Source organism: Muscardinus avellanarius (genome assembly GCF_963383645.1).
Source record: "Muscardinus avellanarius genome assembly, chromosome: 18".
NCBI lineage: Eukaryota > Metazoa > Chordata > Mammalia > Rodentia > Gliridae > Muscardinus > Muscardinus avellanarius.
Genome location: NC_137804.1, coordinates 52,784,767 through 52,797,263, shown reverse-complemented (window position 1 = coordinate 52,797,263; position 12,497 = coordinate 52,784,767). Strand labels below are relative to the sequence as shown.

The window sequence follows — 12,497 nt, the reverse complement described above, 5'->3', positions numbered from 1 at the left end:
CCATGAGGCAAGGCCAATGCTGGGGCCTCCGAGGCTGTGATCAGAGCCTGCCATGAGGCAAGGCTGGTTCTGGGGCCTCCGAGGCCAGGATAGGAGCCTGCTGAGGGGTTAGGCCAGTGCCAGGGTCAGCGAGACTGGGATTGGAGCCTGCCGTGAGGCAAGGCCAGTGCTGAGGCCTCCGAGGCCGGGATCAGAGCCTACCAAGGGGTTAGGCCAGTGCCGGGGCCAGCCAGGCTGGGATCGGAGCCTTCTGTGAGGTAAGGCCAGTGCTGGGGCCTCGAAGCCCTGGATTGGAGCCTGCCATGGGGTTAGGTTGGTGCCGGGGCCAGCGAGGCTGGGATCAGAGCCTGCCTTGAGGCAAGGCCTGTGCTGGGGACTCGGAGACTGGGATCAGAGCCTTTTGAGGGGTTAGGCCTGTGCTGGGGCCAGTGAGGCCAGGATCAGACCCTGCCATGAGGCAAGGCCGGTGCTGGGGCCTCTGAGGCCAGATTCGGAGCCTGCCAAGGGGTTAGGCCCATGCGAGGGCCAGCAAGGCCGGAATCGGAGCCTGCTGTGAGGCAAGACCTGTGCTGGGGACTCGGAGACCGGGATTAGAGCCTGCCGAGGGGTTAGGCCAGTTCCAGAGCAAGTGAGGCCGGGATTGGAGCCTGCCATGAGGCAAGGCCAGTGCTGGGGCCTCTGAGGCTGGGATTGGAGCCTGTGAGGGGTTAGGCTTGTGCTGGGGCCAGCGAGGCCAGGATCGGATTCTGCCATGAGGCAAGGCTGGTGCTGGGACCTCTGAGGCCAGGATAGAAATCTTTGGAGGGGTTAGGCTGGTGCCAGGGTCAGCGAGACTGGGATTGGAGCCTGCCGTGAGGCAAGGCCAGTGCTGGGGCCTCTGAGGCCAGGATTAGAGCCTGTGAGGGGTTAGGCCAGTGCTGGGATCAGCGAGGCCAGGACTGGAGCCAGCTGTGAGGCAAGGCCGGTGCTGGGGCCTCCGAGGCCGGGATCGGAGCCTGCCATGGGGTTAGGTCGGTGCCGGGGCCAGCGAGGCCGGTATTGGAGCCTGACATGAGTCAAGGCTGTTGCTGGGGACTTCGAGGTTGGGTTCAGAGCATGCCAAGGGGTTAGGCCAGTTTCGGGGCCAGTGAGGCCAGGATTGGAGCCTGCCGTGAGGCAAGGCCGGTGCTGGGGCCTGCAAGGCCAGGATCGGAGCCTGCCATGAGGCAAGGCCTGTGCTGGGGCCTCTGAGGCAGGAATCGAAGCCTGCCGAGGGGTTAGGCCAGTGCTGGGGCCTTCGAGGCCGGCATTGGAGCCTGTGAGGGGATAGACCAGTGCTGGGATCAGCGAGGCCAGGACTGGAGCCAGCCATGAGGCATGGCAAGTGCTGGGGCCTCCGAGGCCAGGATCCGAGCCTGCCATGGGGTTAGGTCGGTGCTGGGGCCAGTGAGGCTGGGATCGGAGCCTGCCATGAGGCAAGGCTTCTGCTGGGGCTGCTGAGGCCGGAATCAGAGCCTGTTGAGGGGTTAGGCCCATGCTGGGGTCAGTGAGGCTGGGATCGGAGCCTGCCATGAGGCAAGGCCTTTGCTGGGGCCTCTGAGGCCAGGAATGGAGCCTGCCAAGGGGTTAGGCCGGTGCCGAGGCCAGGGAGGCCAGGACTGGAGCCAGCCATGAGGCAAGGCCGGTGCTGGGGCCTCTGTGGCAGGGATCGAAGCCCGCCGAGGGGTTAGGCCGGTGCAGGGTCAGTGAGGTCGGGATCGGAGCCTGTCGGGTTAGGCCGGTGCCGGGGCCAGCCAGGCCAGGATCGGAGCCTGCCGTGAGGCTAGGCCGGTGCAGGGGCCCCCAAAGCCGGGATCTGAGCCTGCCATGGGGTTAGGTCAGTGCCAGGGCCAGCGACGCCAGGATCGGAGCCTGCCGAGGGTTTAGGCCGGTGCCAGGGCCAGCGAGGCTGGGATTGGAGCCTGCCATGAGGCAAGGCTGGGGCTGGGGCCTCTGTGGTGGTGATAGGGGCCTGCTGTGAGGCAAGGCCATTGCTGGGGCCTCCGAGGCCAGGAGAGGAGCCTGCCAAGGGGTTAGGGTGGTGCCAGGGTCAGCGAAGCTGGGATTGAAGCCTGCTGTGAGGCAAGGCTGGTGCTGGGGGCTCTAAGGCCGGGATCAGAGCCTACCGAGTGGTTAGGCTGGTGCCAGGGCCAGCGAGGCCGGGACTGGAGCCAGCCGTGAAGCAAGGCCGGTGCTGGGGCCTCCGAGGCTTGGATCGGAGCCTGTTAAGGGGTTAGGCTTGTGCCGGGGACAGCGAGGCCGGGATTGGAGCCTGCCATGAGGCAAGGCCAGTGCTGGGGCCTCCGAGGTCATGATCGGAGCTTGCCATGAGGCAAGGCTGGTGCTGGGGCCTCCGAGTACAGGATAGGAGCTTTCGGAGGGGTTAGGCTGGTGCCAGGGTCAGGGAGACCTGGATCTGAGCCTTTCGTGACGCAAGGCCAGTGCTGGGGCCTCCGAGGCCGGGATTGGAGCCTGCGAGGTGTTAGTTGGGTGCCTGGATCAGTGAGGCTGGGACTGGAGCCAGCTATGAGGCATGGCCAGTGCTGGGGCCTCCGAGGCCAGGATCTGGGCCTGCTGAGGGTTTAGGCCGGTGCCCGGGCCAGCAAGGCCGGGATGGGAGTGTGACGTGAGGCAAGACCTGTGCTGGGGCCTCCGAGGCCGGGATCGGAGCCTGCCGAGTGGTTAACCTGGTTCCGGGTCCAGTGAGGCCAGGATTGGAGCCTGCCATGAGGCAAGGCCGGTACTGGGGCCTCTGAGGCCAGGATCAGAGCCTGTCGAGGGGTAGGCCGGTGCCAGGGTCAGCCAAGTCGGGATCGAAGCCTGCCATGAGGCAAGGCTGGTGTTGGGGCCCCCGAGGCCAGGATTGGAGCCTGCCAAGGGGTTAGGTCGGTGCTGGGGCCAGCAAGGCAGGGATCGGAGCCTGCCGTGAGGCAAGGCCTCTGCTGGGGCCTCGGAGGCCGGGATCGGAGCCTTTTGAGGGGTTAGGCCCGTGCCGGGTCCAGCAAGGCTGGAATCAGAGCCTGCCATGAGGCAAGGCCTCTGCTGGGGCCTCTGAGGCCAGGATAGGAGCCTGCCGAGGGGTTAGGCTGGTGCCAGGGTCAGATAGGCCAGGATTGGGGCCTGCCGTGAGGCAAGGCCGGTGCTGGGGCCTCTGAGGCCGGGATCAGAGCCAGCCAAGGTTTAGGTCAGTGCCGGGGCCAGCGAGGCCAGGATCAGGGCCTCCCATGAGGCAAGGCCGGTGCTGGAGCCATCGAGGTCAGGATTAGTGTCCTCTGGGTGGCCAGGCCACTACTGGGGCCGTCAAGAGTGGAATCGGAACTTGCAATGCGGCATGCACAGAGAAATATCACAGAAAGTAAAAACCAGATGCTTCCCCTAATTAGCAAGAACTAGGAGGAAAGGAGTAACAGGAGGAGGTTGAGTTGTAGAAAGGGCCCTATAGAGAAGCAATTAAGGTGACCAATCAGAGGGGATGGAATGGGGGAGGATGGAGCCTTTTTAAAAAGCAGGAAGTACATAAACACATGTATCAAAGTTAATCACCAAACAAGCATGGGATCGAGGGAGGGGGAGGGAGTGGGATGCGGACTGGAGGAGGGCTAATTGGATGATGTGTGCTTGTATATCCTCTCAAGTCTTGTATTCCAATGTGATGTATGATTACAATGCATCAATAATAAATATAAAAAAAGAAAAAAAGATTATTTAGATTAATATGTATAATTGGAATTTTATGTATAAGCATTATAACTAAAATAGATGGGCAGCGACATGTGAGAGACTGAGTCAGCAAAGATCTTTTTTTTCCCCAAGGACAAAGTCTGGGCCAAAGATTAAGTTCAAGCTGACCTTAGTTTGGGCCAACATATAACATTAAGTTCAAGCTGGCCGTGTGATATGAGGCAAAGCATACTTTCTATGATTCATTAAATGTCTGGCACCCTGCCCTGAAGTCTGTTAAAGACTTTTTCTATCCTTGAAGTTTTCTGCTTGCATGACTGTTTTTGTCTATCCTGCCAAGAAAGAAAGTATAAAGCTTGTAGCAAGTCCGGAATAAAGTTAGAGAAGCTTGCATCTGGTCTCGTGTGTCAGAGTCTTCCCGCTAAGTGACCTCGACTCTTCTCTCACCAACACGTGACCCCCAACTCCTGCTAGGGCTGGACTCTGGCACCCAAGGTCACGCAGCAAAGGGCAGACAGCAGGCTCCCGGCCCCGGTCCTCCGCCCTCCCATGCGCCAGGTTGGAGGTGGAAAACTGTCCTCCAGCAAGCAGAATCAGCAGGGGAGTGACCAGTGTTTATTCCCAGAGCCCAAGTGGGCTGGAATCCTCGGGGAGACAGACCAGGGCTCACACCGCCCTCTGCCGCTGCCAGGTGCTCTCAGATGCGGATGTGGAAGGTGCTGTGTGAGGATAAGGAAGCGGGTCAGGGCCGGCGGGCCAGGGCAACACCCCCACGACCCCCAGGACCGCGTGGGAGGGGCCCCCACCAGCCTCCCGCCCCCCAGGGCTCTGTATCTGTCTGTATCCCAGCTCTACGCAGGAATTGCAGTACTGGGGACTGGGCTATGTCCCTTGCCCTTCTTTATTTTTTATTACTTATTCATTTATTTATTTTGGGGATTGAGCCCAGGGGCAGTCTACCTCCAAGCTACACTCCCAGCCCTATTTCACTTTTTATTTATTGATGTATTTATTTTTGCAGTCCTGAGGATTTAGCCCAGGGACATTTCTATCTCTAAGCTACACTCTCAGCCCTATTTTTTTTTTTTATTCTTAATTTTGAAACAGGGTCTTACTAAGTTGAGGAGAGCCTCACTAAGTAGCTGAGGCTGTCTGCGAACCGTGATCTTCCAGTCTCAGCCTCCCGAATGCTGGGATTACAAGCGTGCGCCACCACGCCTGGCAAATTGTTTGTTTGTTTGTTGCAATACTGGGGATGGAACCCGGGGGCATTTTACTTTCCAGCTACACCCCCAGCCCTATTTTTGATTCGTTATTTGGAAACAGGATCTCACTGAGTTACAAAGGGCCTCACTAAGTAGCTGAGGCTGTCCGCAAACCCAGATCCTCCTGTCTACGCCTCCCAAATGCTGGGATTACAAGCGCGCCACCACGCCCGGCTAGTTTTTTAAAATTTGAAACAGTCTCTCACTAGGTTGAGAGTCTATTTGCTGAGACAGTCCTTGAACCTGTGACCCACCCCCACCCCATCGCAGTCTCCCAAATCCTGGGATTACTAGTGTGTACCAGCATGCCCCTGAAACAAGGTTTCACTAAGATGCTAGCGGGGTTGGGAGGAGGTCTTGCTAAATTGCTGAGGCTGGCCTTGAACCTGCGATCCTCCTGTCTCAGCCCCCCCAAGTATGAGGATTATGGGCATGTGCCACCTTGGCTAGATTAGTGTTTCTTTTTGCCAGGAGATCCATCTTTCTTATTCAAGGTAGAAAAGATCGTTATGTGCACCAAAGGACGTCACCGATATTAGCAACAACAGCAAGGGAGCACACACTTATGGGATGCCTACTGTATGCTTGCACTACCGTAAATCCTTCCCACTGATTAACTCCAGGGCTGGCAAACTCTGAGGGTAAAGAGCCAGTTTTGAAGGCCTTTGGCTGTGCCGGGACCCATCAGGATCCCACGTTGCATGGACTTGCTCCACTCTTTAAGAGTTAAGTTTGGCTCCGGGTGAGCTGGTGCACGCCTGTAATCCTAGGACTTGGGAGGCTGAGACGGGAGGATCCTAGGATCAAAGCCAGCCTCGGCTACTTAGGCTCTGAGCCTAGTACCTAGGCTCTGTCTCCAAGAAATAAAATCTGGAATTGGAGCCGGGCGTGGTGGCGTGGTGGCGCACGCTTGTCATCCCCGCGCTTGGGAGGCGGAGACAGGAGGATCGCGCAGGTTCGAAGCCAGCCTCACTGGCTTAAGAGACCCTGTTTCCAAATAAAAATATAAAATAGGTCTGGGAGTGTAGCCCGGAGGTAGAAGGGTTTCCAGGAATCCCAGTACCCGCAAAAAAAAAAAAAAAAAAAAAAAAAAAAAAAGAAAAGAAAAGAAAAGAAAAAGAAAAAAAGAAGAAAGGAAGGATGAATGAATTGGGCTGAGGGTGTACCTCTGAGATAGAATGCCCCTGGGTTGTTCCATTCCTAATCCCCCCATCCCATATATATGTATATATGTATATGTGTATATTTGTACACGTGTATGTGTATATATGTATATATTCATATATATATGTTCGTATATATATTCATATATATATGTTCATATATATTATATATATGTATTATAGATGCAGGCACTGAGCCAGGGAGGGTTTCCCAGGGTCACAAATGCACGCCAGAGTGCCCCCCCCCCCAGCCAGCGGCTGTCTGGGCAGTCTTGGGGTGCGGGCACCTGAGGAAGTCGGGCGCGCGCAGGATCATGGTCTGGAAGTCCTCCAGGGACAGCCGGCCGTCGCGGTCGCCATCGGCCTCGTCCAGCACCTTCTGGCACACCAGGCTCACCTCCTCGGCGCTCAGCTCGCCCCGCGTCAGCCGCGTCACCGTCTGCTCCAGGTCCCAGGCGCAGATGTAGTCGTCGTTGTTGAAGTCTGCGGGGGACAGGCGGGCGCCGGCGGCGGCCTCTAGGCACAGCTTTTTTTTATTTTTTAGTGGTACTGGGGACGGAACCCAGGGGCGTTCTACTTCCGAGCTACATCTCCAGCCCTATTTTTATTATTTTATTTTTATTTATTTATCTTTTTGCGGGTCTGGAGATGGAACCCAGGGGCATTCGACCTCTGAGCTGCATTCTCTGCCCTATTTTTTATTTTTTATTTGGAAACAGGATCTCACTGAGTTGCAAAGAGCCTCAGTAAGTAGCCGAGGCTGTCCAAGAACCGCCATTCTCCTGTCTCAGCCTCTCGAATGCTGGGATTACAAGAGCGGGCCACCACGCCCGGCTTCAACAAATATTTATTGAGTGGGGACTGTGTGCCAGGCTGATAACTTGGTCATGTAGTCACTCATTTAACAAGTATTTATTGAGTGCCTACTGTGTGCCAGGCACTCTGATGACTATTATTTATTTATTTTGTGCTTGAATTAGAACCCAGGGGTATTGCTCCTTTAAGCTGTACAATTTTTTCTTTCTTTGCTTCTTTTCCTTTCTTTCCTTTTCTTTTTCTTTCTTTCTTTTCTTTTTTGTATATGTGCGGTACTGGGGATGGAACCCAGGGCATCCTACCTCTTAGCTGCACCCCTAGCCATATCTTATTATTTTGTTTGGTAACAGGGTCTCACTAAGTTGCACAGGGCCTAATTAGCTGAGGCTGGCCTCGAACCTGCTATCTTCCTGTCTCTGCCTCCCAGGTACCAGCTATCACAGATGTGCAGCCCCGCACTCCGCACGCACCATAAATTTTAAAAGCGTAGTAGGCCTTGAGGTCCCGCGGAGCCATTTCGCTCATCACAGAAAACATGTCCAAGAAGTTGTCCAGGGTCATGTGACCATCCCCATCATCGGAGAAGACCTGGGCGATCCGCTGGCGGAAAGGGTTGTCCTGAGGACAGGAAGAAACCAGGGGGACCATCCTCTGAGCAGGGTCTCTGAGGTCCACGCGCCCCCACTTTCCTCGGGACCCCCGGTAATCCTCTGCCCCTCACGGGGACCCTGGAGAGGACAATCAGCATCCCCACTTCACTGCCTCTGTGGTCCGCCAGCATCCACCTGCCTTTACCCGGAAGGAGAAACCACGTGATTCAGCGGCAGCCAATCAGAGATCGCCATTCATCTGGCAACTGTGATTGGCTCTGGGTTGAGCATGTGATTCCAGCTGGCCAATCCGAGGCTGCCCTGGGGCTTTTCTGAGAGACGGGGACAGGAGACTTGCTTTCTGCGGGTAGCAGAGTAGACGGGAGCTAAGGCTGGGCTGGCGGAAGGTTCTCTTCACCATCTTGAGGGGAGAAGCTGCTTGAGACGGAAGCGCCGCCCCTGTAGCAGCTGAGAGGGGCCGGCGCGTCGTCAGCGGCCCTGCTTCTAGCTGTACCTGTACTGATCTGCTCCTACATTTTTTTTTTTCAGGTGCCCCTATTTATATTTATTCTCATTCTCTCTCATTCATATCCTCCAGCGGCATTGTACCTCCCATTGTACACCCAGCCCCCCCCACCCCTTTTTAAAATTTGAAACAGGGTCTTGCTAAGCTGAGGCTGGCCTCCTGTCTCAGCCTCCCAAGTAGTGGGATGACAGGTGTGTTCCACCGCACCCAGCTCTCAATTTGTTTCTCTTGAATGAGTTTTCTGTTGCTTGCGATAAGAGTCCTCCCTTCAGATCTGTAGGTTCCAAATCCAGAAATTCAACCAACCATAGGTAGACACTATTTAGGAAAAGCCCGGCGTGGTGGCACGTATCTGCAATCCCAGTACTTCGAGTTGAGACAGGAGGATAGAAGCTGGGCGTGGTGGCGCACGCTTGTAATCCCCGCGCTTGGGAGGCTGAGACAGGAGGATCTTAGTACGAGAACAGCTTCAGCTACGTAGTGAAACCCTTTGCAACTCAGCGAGATTCTGTTTCCAAATAAAGAAAAGGAAAGGAAAGGAAAGGAAAGGAAAGGAAAGAAAGAAAGAAAGAAAGAAAGAAAGAAAGAAAAGAAAGAAAGAAAAGAAAAGAAAAGAAAAGAAAAGAAAAGAAAAGAAGCCAGGTTTGGTGGTGCATGCTCTAATCCCAGTACTTGGGAGGCTAAGTCAGGAGGATCGCAGGTTGGAGGACAGCCTCAGCAAGTAATAAGACTCCCATCAATCTAGTGAGACTCTGTTTTAAATAGAGGTAGAATGTCCCTGGGTTTAGTTCCCAGGCACACACACACACACATAAAACAAACAAACACAAAAAACTTCCACCTGTGCTGAATTTTTTTTTTTTTTTCAGTACTGGGAATTGAAACCAGGGGCATTCTACCTCTGAGCTACATCCCCAGCCCTATTTTTATTATTATTATTATTTTTTTTTTGTGGTATTGAGGTGGGAACCCAGGGACCTTTGACCTCTGAGCTACACCCCCACCCCTGTTTTTTTTATTCTTTATTTTGGAACAGGGTCTCACTGAGTTACAAAGGGCCTCATTAAGTAGCTGACGCTCTCTGACAACCACGATCCTCCTGTCTCAACCTCCCAAATGCTGAGACTACAAGTCTGTCTCAAGCCTGGCTCCCAGCCCTATTTTTGTTTGTTTGTTTGTTTGTTTTTTGGTGGTACTGGGGATGGAAGCCTTCTACCTCTGGGCTACACTCCCAGACCTATTTTTATATTTTTAATTTGGAAACAGGGTCTCTTAAGCCAGCGCGGCTGGCTTCGAACCTGCGCGATCCTCCTGTCTCCGCTTCCCAAGTGTGGGGATTACAAGCATGCGCCACCACGCCCGGCCTCATTCTTTATTTTGAAACAGGGTCTCACTAAGTTATGGAGGGCCTCATTAACTAGCTGAGGTTAGCCTTGAACCTGTGATGCTCCTGTCTCAGCCTCCCATGTCCTGGGATTATAGGTATAGGCTACCACACCTGGCTCTCAACTGCTCTGTAATCCTGCCTCTGTTAGGTTGTAGTTCTGTGACATGAACACATGTTTTAGCCTCTCAGAGCCTGAGTTTTTTTCCTCTGCAAAATGGGGAGGTGGTGGTTGTGGCCTCCCTCACAGGAATGCAACAAGGGCCATCTCTTCCCCATCCCCTCCTGCCCGGGGCCCCGGCATACCTTCAGCTCCGGCATGCTGCCGATGAGCTCGTAGGGCACCTTCACATCTGGGCTCCTGGTGTAGTCAAGGGGCACGAGTTGGGGCGCCAGGTCCTGGTAGCGATAGAAGAGCCTAGTGTAGGGTTTGGGGGGAGAAGGCAGGAGAGGCTAGGAGCCAGGAGGGAGGCAGGGACCAGCCATCCTCGCTCGCACGCAGGGCCGCTAGAGCCATACAGGTCACCTCTGCTGGACACAGAGCCAAGGCAGAGAGAGGACCCCAAGGCTAAGGAAAGACTGCAGTGTGGAAAGCCAGCTAAAGAGCAGGGGCTACATCCTGGAGGTGGGCACTGGTGCTCAGTGTAGATGTATGAAAAAGAGTTGAAAGCCGGGAGGGAGGGCGTACGCTTGTCACAACGGTACTTGGGAGGCTATGACAGGAGGATCACAGGTTCAAAGCCAGCCTCAGCTACATAGTGAGGCTCTCAGCAACCTAGTGAGACCCTCTTTCCAAATGAAAAATAGAATTGGAGCCGGGCGTGGTGGCGCACGCTTGTAATCCCAGCATTTGGGAGGCTGAGACAGGAGGATCGCGGTTCGCGGACAGCCTCAGCTATTTAGTGAGGCTAAGTAGCTCATCCCCAGACCCGCAAAAAAATAAATAAAAAAAATAAAACAGGGCTGGGGGTGGAGTTCAGAAGTAGAATGTTCCTGGGTTCAATACCCAGTACTGCAAAAAAAAAAAAAAAAGTCAGGATTCTGTGTATTTGCCTGGGGCCAGCCCCGCCCTGTCCGAGCCTCAGTTTCCCCAGGAGTAACCCGATCGCAATGACCAAGGTAACATGCAGGCTGACCTCAGGCAGACAATGGGCTCCCTGGTCAAAAGTGTGCCCATCAATAATGGATGTTCTGCGCCCACACGATTGGGGCCGCGGCCCTGCTCGCTCCGCCGTGGGGGGCCCGGCCAGCTTGGGTTTCACAGCTCCGGGCTCACGGGTCGGCCTTTGGACAATGGCCCCACCAGCCGAGCGATGACAAGGATGCTTAGCTCTGCCCATCTCGCTGGGCTCATGCCAGGGACCCGCAGGAGCCCTGCCCACAGCTGCACCCACACTCCAAACCTGGCCTCGGGGAGATCTTCCAACCTGCTGACTGACCTGCCTCTCCCCTGCTCATGCACCTTCCATGGCTCCCAAATACCCTTGGAGAAAACCTGAGAGCTCGTTAGCGAAGAGACTGTGACCATCGGATAGAACAGGACTTCGCAGCTTCCCCTTTCTGCTCCCATCCACTGACCATGACTGAACTGGCCCCCACTGGAGCGTTTAGCATCACCGACATATTGGGAGGGGGGTCACAGGTATTCTCTAGAAAGCCGATCTCAGGTCTCGCCTCCTTTCCAGACCCGACTGACCTCAGGATCGCCTTCCTCGTAAAGAAAGTGCAGTCCTGGGGAGAGAAACCTGGTCTGCACCCCAGCCCTCCTTCCTCCGCCCCCTCCAGCCGCCCCAATCCACACAGAGGGCCTGATGCTGCAACGGGGTGTCTCCGGGAGCCCAGGCCAGTTGCTCAGAGGAAGGGGCGCTGGCCCTGCTCGGCTCACCAGGAACCGAAGCCCGGGGCCCCCGAGGGCCGCGCACCACCCTACCTGATACTCTTCCAGCTGCTGGTGGGTGAACACTGTCTGCTTGCTGCCCATGCTGGGGACCCCGCCCGGGCTCTGGCACACACTGGCCAGGAGCCGCGCACCGCGTCTGGGCGAATGGCTACCCTGGGTGTCACCCCCGGCACCCCAAGCCCGGTGAGACTCAGGTTACTCGCGCGGTCTGGGCCGGGGGAGGGCCGAGAGAGGTCATGGAGCGGTGGGTGGGCAGCCCCGCTGTCACCTTAAGGTAACACTGGATCTGGGCACCTTCCAGAGACAGCAGGGTGGCAGGAAGGCCGTGGGCGCATCTGCCTGAAAGCCCGGCTTCCTGTCCTCTGGCTGAGTGGCCCTAGGTAAGGGGGAGACCTCTCCAGGCCTTGTTTGTGAGATGGAAATTACATCAGGACCTACCTTACTGGCTCATTCTGAGGACCTAGAGAGGTGAACGACCACTGGCTGGAAGCCTGATGACCACCCGCTCTGGGGGTTCTGAGGTATGTCCTGGAGTTTTTAATATTATTATATGTCATGAAAGAGTGGGTAAAATAACACCAGACTGAGGGTTTTTGTTTTGTTTTGTTTTTGCATTACTGAGGAGGGAACCCAGGAACATTCTACCTCCTAGCTACACACCCAACACTATTTTTTTTTTATTCTTTATTTTGAAACAGGGTCTCAGTGAGTTGCACAGGGCCTCACTAAGTAGCTGAGGCTGTCCGCAAACCACAATCCTCCTGTCTCAGCCTCCCAAATGCTGGGATTACAAGCGTGAGCCACCACGCCCAGCTCTTGATTTTGTTTTTTGCAGTACTGGGGAAGGAACCCAGGGACATTTGACCTCTGAGCTACACACACACCCTTATTTTTTATTCTTTATTTTGAAGCGGTCTCACTAGATAGCCTAGGCTAGCCAGAACCTGTGATCCTCCTGTCTCAGCCTCCCGAATGCTGGGATTATGAGCGTGCGCCAACATGCTTGGCTTTTATTCTTTAGTTTGAAACAGGGTCTCAGCCGGGCGTGGCGGTGCACGCTTGTAATCCCAGCATTTGGGAGGCTGAGACAGGAGGATTGCAGTTGACCTACTTAGTGAGGCCCTCCGCAATTTAGTGAGACCCTGTTTCAAAAT

The 12,497-nt window shown here is 55.2% G+C and overlaps 1 protein-coding gene across 1 annotated transcript; it reads right to left on the bottom strand.

Moving 5' to 3' along the window:
- Window positions 1-4,396: 4,396 nt before the first annotated feature.
- Window positions 4,397-11,424, bottom strand: CIB3 (calcium and integrin binding family member 3; the record flags this gene model as incomplete). Its single annotated transcript, XM_080715594.1, has 6 exons — window positions 4,397-4,418; window positions 6,415-6,610; window positions 7,414-7,561; window positions 9,750-9,861; window positions 11,140-11,174; window positions 11,374-11,424. 6 exons carry the CDS (start codon window positions 11,422-11,424, stop codon window positions 4,397-4,399), a joined length of 564 nt encoding a protein of 187 aa, XP_080571720.1.
- Window positions 11,425-12,497: the final 1,073 nt, after the last annotated feature.